The sequence below is a fragment of the Eulemur rufifrons genome, chromosome 21 (assembly GCF_041146395.1).
Source record: "Eulemur rufifrons isolate Redbay chromosome 21, OSU_ERuf_1, whole genome shotgun sequence".
NCBI classification, from domain to species: domain Eukaryota; kingdom Metazoa; phylum Chordata; class Mammalia; order Primates; family Lemuridae; genus Eulemur; species Eulemur rufifrons.
Window position 1 is genome coordinate 12,987,030 of NC_091003.1, and position 16,985 is coordinate 13,004,014.

The 16,985-nt window shown below is 44.3% G+C and overlaps 1 protein-coding gene across 2 annotated transcripts in view; it reads right to left on the reverse strand.

Annotated features, from left to right (window-relative positions):
* The window catches only part of CIT (citron rho-interacting serine/threonine kinase), a 156,151-nt gene that overhangs the window by 71,010 nt on the left and 68,156 nt on the right, over positions 1-16,985 (reverse strand). For both annotated transcript variants that reach the window (XM_069497097.1, XM_069497096.1), the window contains exons 10-15: positions 8,916-9,021; positions 7,854-7,997; positions 6,459-6,578; positions 1,834-2,004; positions 1,515-1,565; positions 941-994 (exon numbers count right to left, since the gene is read on the reverse strand). In XM_069497097.1, coding sequence (XP_069353198.1) covers positions 941-994; positions 1,515-1,565; positions 1,834-2,004; positions 6,459-6,578; positions 7,854-7,997; positions 8,916-9,021 — 646 coding nt within the window. The remainder of the gene's footprint in view (positions 1-940; positions 995-1,514; positions 1,566-1,833; positions 2,005-6,458; positions 6,579-7,853; positions 7,998-8,915; positions 9,022-16,985) is intronic.

Genomic DNA, 16,985 nt, shown 5'->3' on the forward strand with positions numbered 1-16,985 from the left:
GCGGGAGGATCGCTTGAGGCCAGGAGTTCAAGACCAACCTGAGCAACATAGTGAGATCCCATCTCTACAAAGAAATTTTTTTTAAATTAGCTGGGCATGGTACCCTGTAGTCCTAGCTACTTGGGAGGCTGAGGCAGGAGGATCGCCTGAGCCCAGGAGTTCAAGGTTGCAGTGAACGATATTCATGACACTGCACTCCAGCCTAGGTAACAGAGCAAAAACCCTGTCTCTATTTAAAAAATAAAAATTGCTAAGAGATTCGATCTTAAATGCTCTCACCACAAGAAAATGGTAAGTATGCAAGGTGATGGATACGTTAAGTGGCTTGATTTGATCATTTCACAATATATACATACATCGCATTATATGCCGTAATTATATGCAATTTTTCTGTCAACTATACCTTAATAAAGCTGGGAGGGTAGAGAAATAAATAAATGAAAATTTTAAAAAATAAGTAAAAGCTGGGCCGTTAGCATAAACTTTGCAGGATGCTCTAAACCAAACCCACCCCCTCCCCAAGCACACGACGACTCCACGGATCCCGAAACCTTCCTCTGGGCAGGTGTGCTGCCGGGGAGTTTCCGACTGCAAGCAGTCTGGGTTGTGAACTGCTGCTTTTACAAATGAGCAAAATGCAGCGCCGGGCCCCCTGAGGCAAGAGAAGCTGGCCTCTTGGGCTCTGTCGTAGTATAATTAGAACTTTTACTTGAGTGTCTCACACAGCTTGGCTTTTAAAAATAAACACTGCTGACACGTCTCAAAAGAAAAAAACTATATTCAGAACTCTGATATTTTCAGGTAATAGCTCACTCCCCCTTCCTTTTTCTCTGTGCGGGATGACTAATTCTGTCTCTTTCATCTTTGGTGCCCTGGGACAAGGCAAAGAAAGGTATTTGGATATGGGGGGTAAGTTCCCAAAAAACCACCTCGGGCTCACCTTTTCCAGCTTCTCTTGGAGCTCCTGAATTTTGAGCTGCTGCTCAGCATTGATCTGTAATTAAAATCCCGGGAAATAAAGCAAAAGGCAAATCAGCATTAATGTCTTGCTATGTTTATTGCAGTCCTATTTTCTCAAAGTTTCTGTGGGGTCTTTTTCTTTTCCAGAACCAACTAATGGAAGAAAGAACAGTGGCCTATCAGAGAAGTCTTTAAATGTCCCTGTGCAAACCCCCACGTTGACTATTTCTTTAGGACCAGCAACATACAAATGGCAAAAAGAGAAGCAAAGTCCCCCAGTGCCTTAAGACAATAAGAATTTCCATATATATTTTACTAGTATCTCGGTTTATTGGTTACTATGAGCAGGCATGATAAAAAATGAGGCATCTTTTATCTCCTTTGGAACCACAGCTAAAGCTAAAACTTGGTCATCCAGAGGTGAACCAACAACTAAGCCTCGAAGAGAGGTCTCTATCTGTTGCAAGAATATTCTTAATCAATGACAGGCCACTGGTAATAACATGACAAAAATTATCCACCCAAAATAGCAAAACAGATTGTGGAAAATATACCTTCTCCAGTTTGGAATATTCTCCTACTTCAGGCTTCCCTTGATCCTTAGACTGTAATTAAAAAGACACAACGTATTGGGAAATCTCAACAACCTAAAAAGTCTCGTAGACAACACTACCTGTTGAACCCTCTTGGTCTCTGCGACCAAAATAATAATAAATCAGAATAATATTATTGTCTATAAATAAAGACCAGAGTTTTCCAAGATATCCTATTATTTCTCAAACCTATGCTCATTAAAGCTTGATTCCCTTTTTCCTTGCGACGACCACCCATGATTTTACCCAAACTGCACCCTCTTGGAGGGCGGCCGACTACCTTCAACAGCTTATGCTGACATTCTGTCGCTTTCCGCTTGAACTCTTCCGCAGCGAGCCGAGACTCTCTCAGCTCAGACTCGTAGAGATCACTCCGTCTTCGTGCAGAGACAAGGTCCTCTTCCAATTGGTTCATCATCAGCCTCATTTCCTCCACTTGAGCCTGGTACTCCTAAACGGCAGGCAATGCAATAAGGAGGAACTTTAGAACTCCCAAAAGACAAGACAGGTGGTGAAGACGGAAGGATATCAACCAGGAAGCCAAGACGCAATTGAAGAGAAATTGGCATAGAGAAGACTTTCAGACCCAGAGAGAAGGTGAGGGGAGAGACAGACCCAGAAAGAGGCACTGCGTGGCCAATGGGGAGGGGTGTCAGGGGAAGAGGAAGGAGAAAAGAATATTAAATCTAAAAACTGTTTTAATGCAGAACATGTAATAATTGGGAACACATGTGCCAGTAAGATCCTTTGCGCAAACACCACCACACAATAAGCACAGACCCTTCCGGCGTAACACAGGACAGCTGAAAGGGATGCTCTTTAAACAAGGAGGATAAACTGCTTACGTGTAGGGTTCCTCCAAGGGTAATCATTCATACAGAGATGTCCTTTAGAAGTCATGTGCTCCTAACACAATTAGATATGGTACTCGTTTTAAAATTAACCTTTCAGACTGCACAAGAGGGTAATTGAAAAGCTCAGTGGAAAGAATCCTGGAAGGTGAAACTCATCATGTCAGTTTCTCACCATTAATTTCTCTGAGCCCAAAACTGAGTGATCAACTTAACATCTCTCCTGCAATGCAAGTCACCCTGAAAGTTGGAGGAGTCACAAAACACTGGCTCTGGTCAAAATAATGTGTAAGAAAAAGCCCAAGGAAAGAATGATCTTCTTCCCTTGAGCTAAACCCTTTAAAGTGATCCAGACAGCCCAACCTTTTCCAAAATGCCTTTCTGAAATCAAAACAGAACATTTGAATCGAGTTTTTTCAGAATTGGATTTACCAAAAGAAAAGGGCACTGGTTTTGAGAACTTTTAGACAAAATATAAAAATATTCTTTGTGAGCAAAATCAAGGCTAAGTATAAGGATTATGAATATTTATCTAATCCAAGGTGCCTTGGACAAAATGAAAAAAACAAGGAAGCTAATTCATAATGTCTTTGACATTCACAATATACAGTAACATCTCTAAGATACGTTCTCCCAAGAAATAACTGGTGAGCAATATTTAAGTATTACTCCCAAGAAACAATTGATTGAGCAAGCATCTTCTTTTAACCAACAAATTGCAATTTTTAAATAACAGGGTATAAGGAAACCTTTTATCCCATTGTAACAGGTGACCCCACCCCTATGTTATTTCTAAAGGGGAAAGCCAAAAAACGAGCCCAAAGTGGAGCAGGGGTCGCACTTCACTCCTTCCCACCCAAAAGCATACTGTTGTTAAAGGTCAGTCCCTGGGACACCCAGGTTTCCTGGGTGGTGCACACCAAGCAGGTGACACTGGATTATATAACCAAAGGGCTTTACAATCTGCTCACAATTATCTGAACTCACAGAGTGGAACATGAGCCGTATGTGGAATGGTACATCCTTTACCAGGGGTTTTTCTAGAGCCCTAAGCCAGGGCTGCATTATGACTTTCACGGCTCTGAGCACTGAGCCTTCCTTGACCGCCTCTTCCATTAAAAAAAAAAATTAAAAACCACATTTTACAACCGTGCTCATATAAATAAAAAAATTTTAATAATATCTATGAAAGCAGTGTCTTTGACCCAAAACCTTAACCTTTTTCTTCTGATGACAAAATTAAAACATTTTATGGGACTCTAAAAGTACAATGGTCCCTAGACACCATGCCTGCTGTGCCTAATGGAAAAGCTGACCTGCCCACGGGCATAAACACTGAATCGGGCAGAAAACAAAGGGGTAGAAGAAACTCTTGGGCATCTTTTGTCCTCAAGCTCCCTTGTCTTTCTTGAATTTATGTCAGCAAAAGGGAACGTAATTTCTGTGTTTTGTCAAGAGCAGGGACAAGTATCTGTTCCTTCCGCCCAAAATCCCTCTCCCCTGAGCTGTCAGGACCCAAGAAGGAGGAAGACAGGAGTCAGACAACAACTCTGCCAGCTCTCTGAGCTCTTGGGGTACCCAGCCTGCTACAAGCATCGAAAGAAATTCTAACTCATTTGGTGATCCCCTGTTGTTATGCTGGATGCTTCGAGAAAAGTCTGTATAAATCCAGCAGCTAATGAAATCCCTCCTTCAGGAAAAATCTGAAGAGGAGATCATCAGGTCTGTTTCCAAGGGCAACTGAAAGAGCTGTTGCATCTCAGGATGGAATCACCGACAGGTACGGGTTGTGTGGGTTCACGACAGGGAACCACGGACTCATTTCAAGGCCCGCCTAAAGCAAGTCTTCTGAATGGAGCTTCAGAACTTCGTGGGGAGGAAGAATCAGGCATGGTCCTATTCACTCAGAAACCCCGAAACACAAATGACTTCTGTGTTACCCACACTTGTGTTTCCTTTCATGCAGGGGTTGGGGAGGGGGAAAAAAACAGCAATCACTAGTAATGGTGAATGAAGCAAGTTCTCACATGAGACTTTTAGGTGTTTTTCCTTTTCAGCTAAATCCCAATACTCTACAGGGGATAGCTAAGTGGGAGCAAACGATTTTTTAAAAATTAAGAGCTTTACAGAAAATTAAATTTTGAGAGAAAGAACAGGAACTAAATCCCAAATCTGGGAGGAATCAATATGCTGCTAACTAAATACTGGAAGTTTGCTGCAAGCATTAAAAGATTTTTTTTCTGGTTTGCAAACATCCTGCTCTCACAAAACTTAACAAAAGTCATTTTAGTAAATCCTTCTTCCGATGAGAAATAAAATCCGAAACCAAGAAGTATTCTTCCCCTCGATGGAACTTTTAGCAGTCATTAAATCTAAAACTTTATGATAGGAATCATAAAAGACATTTCTTTGAACTCAGCCACCAGCATATACCTTTTCAAAATGTCCTGACAATTCTGTTTCTGTGGAATTTATGGACACCAGCTGCTCCCTCTGGTGGCCAAACACGACTTTCATTTCCCCAGGATGTCACCAAAAGTAAATTTCCAAACACATTGAACTAATGGGAGAAAAAGAATCCTACCTCTTGAAACTTTTAGGATGAAAAACCATGTTGATAAAAGGGGCATGAGTCAGCTGTCAAAGCGGATTTCTCAAAGTGTATGTGCAGCCTTCAAAATCTCCAAGGTCAGTACTGTTCAGAAACCTGATAATCCGTTTGCAAAGTTTCCTATGCACATTTATTTATAACATTTTTATCAAACAAGAGGCTATTAACCCGTCATTTGAAAATATTAAGGTGATAAGTATACTAGGCCAACAAAACCCCAAAGATAATAATTCTTTCTTTAAAGAGTAATTAATAGATCAAGTTATTTGCAGGAGTTTCTTGTGTTAGCACCAGCCAGATGGCTAAGTTTGTGCTACCCAGAGATAAAAATGTTCATTTCCATCAATGTTTCCATTAGGTTTTCTGAAGTGAATGAGAGTTGCCTGGCAGCTGATAATTCAGCTCTCCAATTGCTCATTGCCATCTCTTCATTAAAGTTTCTATTTACAGTTTCTTCAAAAGACAGAAAAATCCATGCTAAAAAGGAAACAATGAGCCAATATAAAAATGAACCATCTAAAAAGAAAACCCTTTTAGAAAGGGGAAAAAAAGAGTGGGATTTTTAAAGGTCTCAATTCTCTTTTCTGAACACACAGGGGACAGCTTTCTGCACCCAGATCTTCTGTGTTAATTCTGACTCAGCCTGCACAGCTCAAACTTTTCTTCTAGAATATTTCTTTTTTTTTTTCCCCTGCCCTTGGACATCGATAGAATATTTCTTTATACGAGTTTTGGCTTCTCTCAAAAACTTAAAGTGCATCTGAAAAGCTATAAAAAGATTTAATTTTTTTTTTTAACCATCTAAAGCAAGGGTTGGCAAACTTTTTCTGTAAAAAGCCAGATGGTAAGTAGTGTTAGCTTTGTGGGCCATACGTTCTCTGTAACAACTGCACACCTCTGCTTTTATAACTTGAAAGCAGCTATGGCCAATACGTAAATAATAAGCATGGCTGTGTTCCAATAAAACTTTATTTATGAACATTAAATTTTCGATTTCATGTAATTTTCACATATCGCAAAATATTGTTTTCCTTTTTTATTCAACTGTTTAAAAACCACAAAACCCTCATTTTTGAAGGATAGCATTAAAAAAATTTTTAAATAACATAAATCCCATTTAAAAAAAAAAAAAATGAAACCATTCTTAGCTTGCGGGCCATAGAAATAGGTGGTGGGCCAGATTTGCCCCATAGGCTGAGGTTTGCCCACTCTTGCTCTAAACCTACATCTTTATTAAAAAGAGCAGACATTGTGGGCTGCAGACATCAAAAGGAGCTGGAACAAGCACTTTATGATTTATATAACTCATGGGAAATTTAAAGTTTCTAAATGACCTATATACCTTTCTCCTCCTTTCCCCACCCCACACTTTCTCTCTCTAACATGCCTCTCCTGAAATTAGAGGTCCGAGGTGCTGCTCTGCTCCCAGGCAACCAGTCCTACCTGCTCTTTGATTTCTTGGAGTTTCCGGCTCTGCTCTCTGATATCGTGGAGAAGCTGCAGTGCTTTGTCATCCTCCTGGGACACCTCCATCCGGGCTTGCTCCAAACTTCGCTTTAAGCTCTGCAGAAAGCAAAAATTTTAATAGGGATGCCCTGTGGATCCTGCTCTGTTTGAAAAGACTCATTAAGAGAGCTGCAAGCTGCTTGGCAGACACGAGGAGGGTTTCGGGTGACGGACCCAAGTTGATGGTCTCCAGTCGGTTGCCGGTTCCAGTTTTCATCCTGTAAAACCCCTTGGGGTTCAAGAAACATCATCTCAACCTTGTGACCTTAGAGATCCAGCCTGAAACTGCATCAACCTGCCTTCTGCCACCATCTACCTGTTCTAGCAGATACTTACTTGCACGTGCAGGACTAAAAACTAGTAACATCCTTTGGCCATGACAACCACCACTGGGATGGCTACAAAGTCTTTTCTGTCATACCAGATATTTGAGGGCTCTCAAGTATATATGCCTCTTTCAAAGTAGCAATGACTTCACATCCTCTGCCCAGGTGTCATTGCAGACTCCAAGTGGTCTATTTCTACCTCCTGGCTTATTTTTCCTGGACACCTTTCATCCATAAGGTTCCCTCAATGCTTGAATGGCACTGAAATATGTATCTGAAATACATAGCTGAATAACTTCACCCACCACTGAAAGGCAGCCAAGTCTGGAATGGAAACATAGCAGTTATTCTTAATCAGCCACGTTCTATAGATTTCCTCTCCCTTGTGAAAAAAACTTTAAAAATGTGTGATTCAACTTCTCAAGACTGTTTAATTGAGCACATTAAAAAACACCTGAATGAAAAATTTAACGAGACAATGGAGAAGAAGACAGGCTACTCTTGTGAAGGAAAGAAAAAACAAAAGCCACATGGTAAATAATGACAGAGGGTCTAGGTTTCAAAGGCTGTTTTCTTGTCGCTACGCTGCTTCTAACCAATGGAAAATTGATTTTGGGCAGATTCGAAATACGTTTTCTTGTACGTATTTGGGAGTTTGGTTCCCAAAGGCTGATCATTTCGGACACAGTGTAGACCAGAGAGGTTGGGATGGGAGATGTCAGGACCCTCTGCAACTCGCTGCAAAGATGGCTTACTCCCATCGCCAGGCTCCGTGGTACCGGCAGTCTACCTGCACTTTCTGCTGGAAAGGAGTCCAGCCTCATTTCTTGGGGACCTCATGCCTGGCTCATGCTACTCTGCAAATCACAGATCTTGCTTTTGAACTCTCCTCTCTACTCTCTGCCATTGGCTGTGATGTGCCTCATGAAGCCGTCATGAAACAGGATGAGACACACACAACAAGAAGTGCCACCTCCAAGGGAAGGGGACTTGGGGGAAGGCTCACACTGCATTCTGTGATGTAGGTAGCAAGGTCCTGCTCCAGGAGGGATCTCTGAGTCTCAGAGGCCTTCAGCTCCACCTCCTTCTGACTAAGCACAGCCTCCACCTCTGACACTCTCCGATGTAACCGGGTCATTTCCTGCTCCATCTGAAATAAACACATCGACAGGTTAAAAAGGGCCCATGGAGGTTCGTCAGGCGCAATCAAATCTCAAGTAGCCTCCGAAACCACCTGGTGGTCTGGGCTGTGGCTAATTCGCCAAAAGTTAAGTTGGGATGGAAATACCATTGTTTCTTCGCCCAGGAGCGCACAGTTCTTCGCAAGGACAGTCACCAAATGCTAAGTCACTCCTCTCATTCAAGTCCCGGTTCACACTTGATCACTTCTCTAACCCAGTTAGCAAGGAAGCCACAATCATCATTTTTCACCTGTTTGCTTTTTGGTTTTGGTTTTTGTTTTGTTTTTGCAGACGTCACTTTAATTTTATCCCAAATCCATCTTGATCCCCCCCATCTCCTTGCAAAGATCTAGAGGACAAATCCAGGACAGGGCAAGGAGATATTTATTCGTCTGCACTCTTAGGAGTCCCAGGCAAGCAGTGACTTTTATTAGTTTCCAGAGAGTTGCCTCTGGGCAGGAACAGTGAATGTTAAGAGACGTTGCACATAATCAATACAGTGGCCGCAGTGACATAAGCAGGAGTTTTAAAAGACTAGGAAGAGAGACTTCGCATCACGCAAAGCAGATGGGATGCATCTCAGCCACAGGTGAGGACCCAGGCCACCTGCCGGAAGAAGCAGACATCTGGCTGGGTCATGCTGAGAAACGGGCCGTTTTAAATCCAGGGCCTCCTCTGGTTTAGATTTAAAGGGTTTACAGCAACAGCAAGGCCCGAATTCATCTCCCTTTGAGCAGCTGGAGGCGCGACTTCAGCGAGGGAGGGAGCGCCTCGCTCTCTATGGATCTGGTGGCTCAGTGCCCACAGCGGCCCCACGCGGATCCCTTGGCATATATTGACGGGAGGATCCTGGAGCAAGGAGGGAGGCCAGCTGCGGAGATAAATACCTTGTGACACTTGTCCTGAGAGTCTTGTAGCTCTTTGCTTTTGATGAGAAGTTTCTTTTCCATGGAGCTAGTCTTGGCAGGGGAGTCCAGACCCGAAACAACAGACCTAGACAGAGGAAAAGCAACGTCAAGGTGGCCAGCAGGTGGGCCTGAGGAGCTGCATTTAGAAACTGCAGCAGAGGCGCGGACCCACCAGTGTTCTGTGGCCACCAGCAAAGGTGGCTTGGCTCGGGCAGCTTCTAATGACTCCCAAGCCATGAAGCAAGGAGGTGGAAGGAAGTGAGGACTCCGGGAGCAGGTGGACCTGGAGGTAAATTCAGTCGCCACTAACCTGAGGCAATGATTCTGCCTCTCTGAGCCTCAGTTTGCAAATCTATAAAGAGGAATGAAAAGAAAAGTACCTGCCGCACAGGAAAGCGTGAGCACTGAGTGCATGGCTCGGTGCCTGCCTGACATGGCTTCATGTACTCACTCGAATGATCTGTACTGTGTACCCACTCTGTTCTAGAAACTGATCCAGGCACTGGCACGCAGCAGTGAACAAGACAATCAAGGTGCCTGCCCTCCTGGAGCTCACATTCTATAGGGGGCAGACAGAATGCGTCAGGCAGACACACAAACAAAAGGCTACAGATGATGATAACTTCTGTGAAAGAAGGAAACAGGGTGACAGGAGGAAACGCTTTCCTCCCCCCTGTAATCATGGGGTGCTTCTCGAAGGAGGTGGCATTTGACCCGAGACCTGAAAGATGAGAAGGTGCCGGCCATCCAAAGCTCTGGAAGGAAACAAACTCCAGGGAGAGGAGACAGCAGATGCAGAGACCCCAAGGCAGGACAGAGCTAACACGGCAAGTGCACGATACATGTTGGCAGTTACTCTACTGGTCAAAGTATTGTCTATTCCGTCCCCAAGCCAGGCAGTTTGGTTCTGTTTCATTTTATAAAAACATCTAATGCTTATGATGATAGGTAAAATAACGCCCCCATCTCCTTTCCAAAGATGCCCGTGTCCTAATCCATGGAAGCCAGGATGATATCACCAAACATGGCAAAAGTGATTTTGCAGTGGTGATTAAGTCAAAGATCTTGGGGGTGGGGAGATTATCCTGCATTATCTGGGTGGGTCCAATGTCGTCACAAGGGTCGTTATAAGATGGAAGCAGAGGAGGGGAGGGGATGTGACAGTGGAAGCCAGGGAGGTCAGAGTCAGATTGATCTGAAGACACTACACCGACGACTTTGAAGACAGAGGAAGGGGCCACAAGCAAGGGAATGCAGGCCACCTGTAGAAGCTGGAAAAGGCAAGGAAATGGATTCTCCCCTAGAGCCTCTAGAGAGAGTGCAGCCTTGTCTGCACTGATCTCAGCCCAGTAAAACTCATCTCAGACTTCTGATCCCCAGAACTGTATGATAACAAATTTGTGGGGGGCCGGAGTGGTAGCCAGCAAAGGTTCTCACGCACAGAGGGGCATGGCAGGGCCCACCACTGCCCCACAGTCCCGTCTCTGTTGCCCTGGTAACAGGGCTGCAGGAGCTGTTTGTGAATGAGCTCTTGGGTCTTACCAGCAGGTCAAAGTTCTGCTTTCTGCTGCCTCAAACTATTTCTCTGCCTAAAAGAGGTCAGTTCCTTGCAGCAATGCAAAACATCTCTCTCCCTGCAGCTCTCGGCCAAAGACATGGGCTGGCATGACAGTACTGCCTTGCTGTACCCCAGTGACAGCTCCCTACACTCACACTATAGGGCAGCCAGCTGAGTCAACACCCACAGTCGTGCTCCTCTGTTCAAAATCTGACCCCAACACTCACTAGCTGTGTGACCTCTCTGAACCTCAGTTTCCCCATCTGTAAAATGGGGATAATTCCCAACCTACTTCAAAGAGTTCTTAGGAGGATTAAATGAAATAATATATGTAAAGCCCTTATTAGCACAGTGCCTGACACACTGCAAGGGTTCAATAATGTCACCTGTTACTATTATCATTATTGCTTTTTATCATAACTACCCATGCAACTTTGTAAATAGCACATGCCTCACCGGCCTAAAACAGTTGGTAAAACTCAGGGCTGAATTTGCTCTGTGCTATTATTCACATTAAAACAAATGCTGATTATTCATAGAAATGGGCAACAGGGATTGAAATCCAGAAATAAATCTTTGTTAAAAATCTCATTTTTGGCTAGAAATTTTAACCAAGTTCTATACCTCTCACCAGCCTGTTTTCTACCTAAATCTAGCCAACATACACACACATACTCTCTCTCTCTCCTTTTTTTTTTTTTTTTTGAGACAGAGTCTCGCTTTGTTGCCCAGGCTAGAGTGAGTGCTGTGGCATCAGACTAGCTCACAGCAACCTCAAACTCCTGGGCTTAAGCGATCCTACCGCCTCAGCCTCCCGAGTAGCTGGGACTACAGGCATGCGCCACCATGCCCGGCTAATTTTTTCTATATATATTTTAGTTGGCCATATAATTTCTTTCTATTTTTAGTAGAGACGGGGTCTCGCTCTTGCTCAGGCTGGTCTTGAACTCCTGACCTTGAGTGATCCACCCGCCTCGGCCTCCCAGAGTGCTAGGATTACAGGCGTGAGCCACCGCGCCCGGCCTTTTTTTTTTTTTTTTTTTGGTATGAGATGAAATGGATTGCTTGCCACGGCCTTGAGTTTCCTTTGCTGTCTCCTTTATTCCTAAATGCACTTTGGTAGGTGTGTTACAGAACAAGACCCAAACCACCCAAGGAGGGAGGGATAGTCCCCAATCCTTCAATAATCAAGAGTCACCCACATGTCACGAAGTCACATGCATGACATGCGTCAGGGATGAGCGCACAGGCCACAGCTCTTTGTGCCTGAGCACGAAACTTGGCACCCTTTTAAAAGAACGACTACATGGGTGTGTGATGGTGGGGTGGGTGGGCCGTGGCTCGGAAAACGTAACGACACGCGGAAAGTAGACTCCAGCAGGGCTTGATGTTTCAAGTGCGCTGCTGTGGGTACAAAACACACTGCTTATTCACACACAAAAAGACATGTCTAGGTTATTAATGGGGCCCAGAACCGAGGAGATGTGCAGCCCCCGCGGGCGGCAGTCTCGGGAGCTGATGCGACAGCACGCCTTGTCACCCCAGGTCCAACCCCTTCATTCTGCTATTCTGATGCTTGACAAACGCTCACTGTTTAGAAGTTCTAAGTACAGCAATTAAGAGCTCTTCAAAACGAAGGTGCTCAAGAAATCATTTTTGGTTTTTTTTTTGTAGAATAAATAAAAATCACATCTAAAAAAAGCTATGGTAAGAATGCTGTAACTAAATTGGGCTTGCAGCAGCAATCCCATAAACAATAATGGGATTAGAGGGTGACGCTGGAGGGTAGAGGGGAAAAGGCATTGCAGCTTTCTGTAAATTCCCTGGTTCTCAACCCAGTCGCACATTAGAATCACCTACAGGGCTGGCGCGGTGGCTCACGCCTGTAATCCTAGCACAGTGGGAGGCCGAGGCGGGAGGATTGCTTGAGCTCAGAAGTGTGAGACCAGCCAGAGCAAAAGCAAGACCCCATCTCTACTAAAAATAGAAAAATTAGCCAGGCATGGTGGTGCATACCTGTAGTCCCAGCTACTGGGGGGTGGGGGTAGGGCTGAGGCAATAGGATCACTTGAGCCTAGGAGTTTGAGGTTGCAGTGAGCTATGATGATACGGCTACACTCCAGCCCAGGCGATAGAGCCAGATTCTGTCTCCAAAAAAATAAATAAATAAAAGAATCGCCTGGAGAGCTTTTACAAAATAATGTGCAGGGTCTACCCAGGCCAATTAAATCAGAGACAGACCATTTGTATTAAGCTCCTGAGTAACTGTAATACACAGACAGGATCGAGAACCATGGTGCTAATTAGAAGAAAGTGCCTGTGACTTAGGGTCTAGGCATTTAAAACTCATCGTATGACTATCCAGCATTTAGTGCCACAAGGCATTCTGGCCAGGCCATTTGGTACTGATGCCTTTTGGTAATTCTCTGAGTGGGAACCCAATTTTGAAGTTAATCATGGTGGGCTATGAATTTCAAGACAACGTACAAGTATCAGATAATGATTAAAGCCTATTCTCCCCAATTTTAATAAATATGTCAATGAAAATATACCATTTTCATAAATTTCTATAAAAGAAATATGCTACAGCTAGACATGGCTCAACTTAAAATATTTATATTCTATTTATTTTTCATGTAGACACAGGATAATTGAATCTCTAGCACCAACGGTAAGCTCTCAGTATGTACTTCTTTTTTTTTTTTTTTTTTTTTTTTTTTTTTGAGACAGAGTCTCACTCTGTTGCCCAGGCTAGAGTGAGTGCCGTGGCATCAGCCTAGCTCACAGCAACCTCAAACTCCTGAGCTCGAGCGATCCTCCTGTCTCAGCCTCCCGAGTAGCTGGGACTACAGGCATGCACCACCATGCCCGGCTAATTTTTTCTATATATATTTTTAGCTGTCCATATAATTTCTTTCTATTTTTAGTAGAGATGGGGTCTCGCTCTTGCTCAGGCTGGTCTCGAACTCCTGAGCTCAAACGATCCGCCCACCTCGGCCTCCCAGAGTGCTAGGATTACAGGCGTGAGCCACCGCGCCCGGCCTAGTATGTACTTCTTGAATGCATAGATTCCCCCCACCCTCGCAACAGGCATTCTGAAATATCACAATTTATTTTCTTTTTCTAAGATTTTCATTAGCCATCCTTCTGATTTACACAGCAATAGCAAATTATTGGCATTTTTCTCGAATTGCCCACAATGTAAATCATAGCTTGAGACGTTTGATCCAAGACTGGCCTGAGAGTCACCAGATTATTAACAAATAAAGCCCTGTCCTCTTCAAGCAGCAAACCTGCTAGTCTAAAATCACCCCAAAAAGTACCATTTCATCAAGCATGGTATTATTTAAAGAGCCGAGATACAATCAGTGCTTTAAGGAAAGTTTGCAAGAACTCCTCTTAACTGGTTGGAACTCTAAAGATATGGGCAACAGGGTGCAGAATTACAGTAAAGAAATATCTAATTATGAACTTGTGTCGACCCTGGAATGGGCCACAGTCTACCTGCTAACTACGGAGGCTTCCAAGATTTTTCCTTGGTTCTCAAAATTCTCAAACTGCAACAGATATTTTTTGACCACCTTCTACAATTGTGAGAGTATGTGTGAGTGTGTGAGTGTGTGTGTGTGTGTGTGAGAGAGAGAGAGAGAGAGAGAGAGAGAATATAAAAAGGAGAATATAAAAGCCCTGTGATCTCCATGAGAGGTACCTGTAGACCAGTGGTTCTCAATCAGGGGCAATTCTGCCCCTTCCCCCACACTGGGGACCTTTGGCAATGTCTAGAGACTTTTGATTTTGATTTTCATGACTGTGGATGAGGGTGCTGTTCACATCTAGTGGGTAGCGGCCAAGGATGCTGCTCAGCATCCTACAATCCACAGGACAGTCCCCACAGCAAGAATCATCCAGCCCCAAATGTCAACAGTGCTGAGTTGAGAAACCCTGCCATGGAGACTATAAAGTAAAGGAAGCCCCAGTTCCTGTCCTCAAGGAAGTTAACACTCTAGGAGAGAGAATTGATGCCACTACCTTTGTCATCAGTAAGAGTGCCATTTCTTGAGCACTTACTATGTGCCAGGCACTGTGCTTAGTGCTTCACAGGTTACCTTACAGACTCCTCCCCACAATCCTATGAGATGGGTATTAGTGGCCCCTGGCCCTAAGGCATAGCTTACCCTATCCCCTCCACATTCTCCTACCACATGATGATGATTTGGGGGTGGGTGCTGGGCCAGCAGAGCTGGGGGTTCAAAGCGGAGTCATGGGTTCAAATCCCAACACTGCTACTTCTTGGCAGGACAGCCTAGGAACCACTCAAGAAAAGTGCTGCAGAAGCTCAGGCACAAGGTCATGGAGAAGAGAGAGAATGGATCGTGCAAGGGAAGGTGACCTGCATCCACGACTGGCTGCTTTCAGAGCTAAGAGGCCGGCTCCCAGCCTGAGCCCAGGACAGCCCTGGGTACCCAAGAACACCCGCATGCCATGCCGGTCCTCAGCCACCCCAGAAACAGCTCAACCCACACACAAGACCAACTCTCCGTCCCTCGCTTGGTAGCTCAGGAGGGCAATTAAATGGGAAACGGGGCAGATATTAGAGGCCCGGGCCAGTTCACGCTCTAGGCTCAAGGAGAAGCAGTACAACAAGCATGCTAATAAAAGAACATGCAGCCTGCCCACACGTTGCTTGCCTACTCCTGGCCACAGCTCGGATACACAGCCCGTTATCCCCATGGAGAGAAAAGGCACTTCTGAGCAGCGGGTGCACACAGCCACCCACCCACACACACCAGTGCTGTCTCTGCAAGCTCGAAGCCAAGTTTGGGTTTTCCTTTTTTTTTTTTTTTTTTTCCCCAGCTTCTATTTTCTAGAAAAAAATTACTCTGAAATCAACATCTCTTCCTGATATACACATCTGCTTTATAATTATAGAGACCCAAAGAGTATTAATAGAGGTAATGCTATATGACACAGAAGGAAGGACAGGCTTGGTCACTGCCACTGCGGCAGGAGGACATGTTTTCTTAAAATGTATTAGATGGGACCTAAAAATTGCCTTACACGTAACCTCAAAATTTAAGTAAAAATGGTAAAATGCAGTTTTCCCAATGATGTGCCTACAAACAAATCACATAACTCAAAAACAATCCCTCCAGAGGGCTATATAGAGAGTACTTCATGTTAAAAGAGGATACAGTGCGTATTTCCATCCTACAAGCAAGTATACGTGTTGAGTACTCTCTAATTACTACCGTAATGATTAAGATCATGCTTACGCATCAAGCCACCCATTTACTCCCTTAGGAAGAGGACCCTATGTCTACAAAACATGCCACCAAACCACAGATCACACAGATCACAAATCCCAGATAGTCTCGGGATAACCAAGAATGGCTACTTGAAGCTAAAATGAGGAAAATCAAAATTAGCTCAGCTGAGGGCCCCACCTTAATTGCGGCCAACAGCACTAAAAATACATGCAACTGCAGGATGTAATATGGCGCAAAAAATAAAAAAACTCATCAGCATTCTGTTACCAAAAATATATTGGTTTTTAAGATTGAGCATTCTGGAATTTGTGAACTAATTTTATAAAACCATTTTAAAATACACAGTGGTGCCCACCATGAGCACTTGGAAATATTAATATCAAGAACACTGTTCCCTAAGAGTGGCGGAGTCTGTCTAGCTTTGGGGCACCGTACACACCCCCCACACCCACATACTTACACACACAGACATACACACCCTGATGCACACGACCAGCAGTGGTCTCTAGGTGAATTAGACCGTTTGCTTTGTGGTGATTCACATGTTGCTCAAGAATCATTTATCGGCCGGGCGCGGTGGCTCACGCCTGTAATCCTAGCACTCTGGGAGGCCGAGGTGGGCGGATCGTTTGAGCTCAGGAGTTCGAGACCAGCCTGAGCAAGAGCGAGACCCCACCTCTACTAAAAATAGAAAGAAATTATATGGACAGCTAAAAATATATATAGAAAAAATTAGCCAGGCATGGTGGCACATGCCTGTAGTCCCAGCTACTCGGGAGGCTGAGACAGGAGGATCGCTTGAGCTCAGGAGTTTGAGGTTGCTGTGAGCTAGGCTGACGCCACGGCACTCACTCTAGCCTGGGCAACAGAGTGAGACTCTGTCTCAAAAAAAAAAAAAAAAAAAAAAGAATCATTTATCAAAACTCACGCTATAATTAAGAGCATAGCTACTCACATGACTTTTTAATACAGTTCCCACCGCTAAGCTGATACCTAGCTTTGCAGGTTAATTTGGCTGCCGTATGTTCGTCTCTTGCCCACAGTAACCTAACTTACCTCCCCCGATTGCCTCTTGTCCGTCTACTATCTGCCCTCTACACGATGGCCAAAGGGACCCTTTGTAAAATGAGAACCAACTATCCCACGTCCCTACTCAAAATCCTACAAAAGCTTCCTACTCAGTGTCACTAGAGCAAAATCCAAACCCAAAGGCCCTGCCAACCT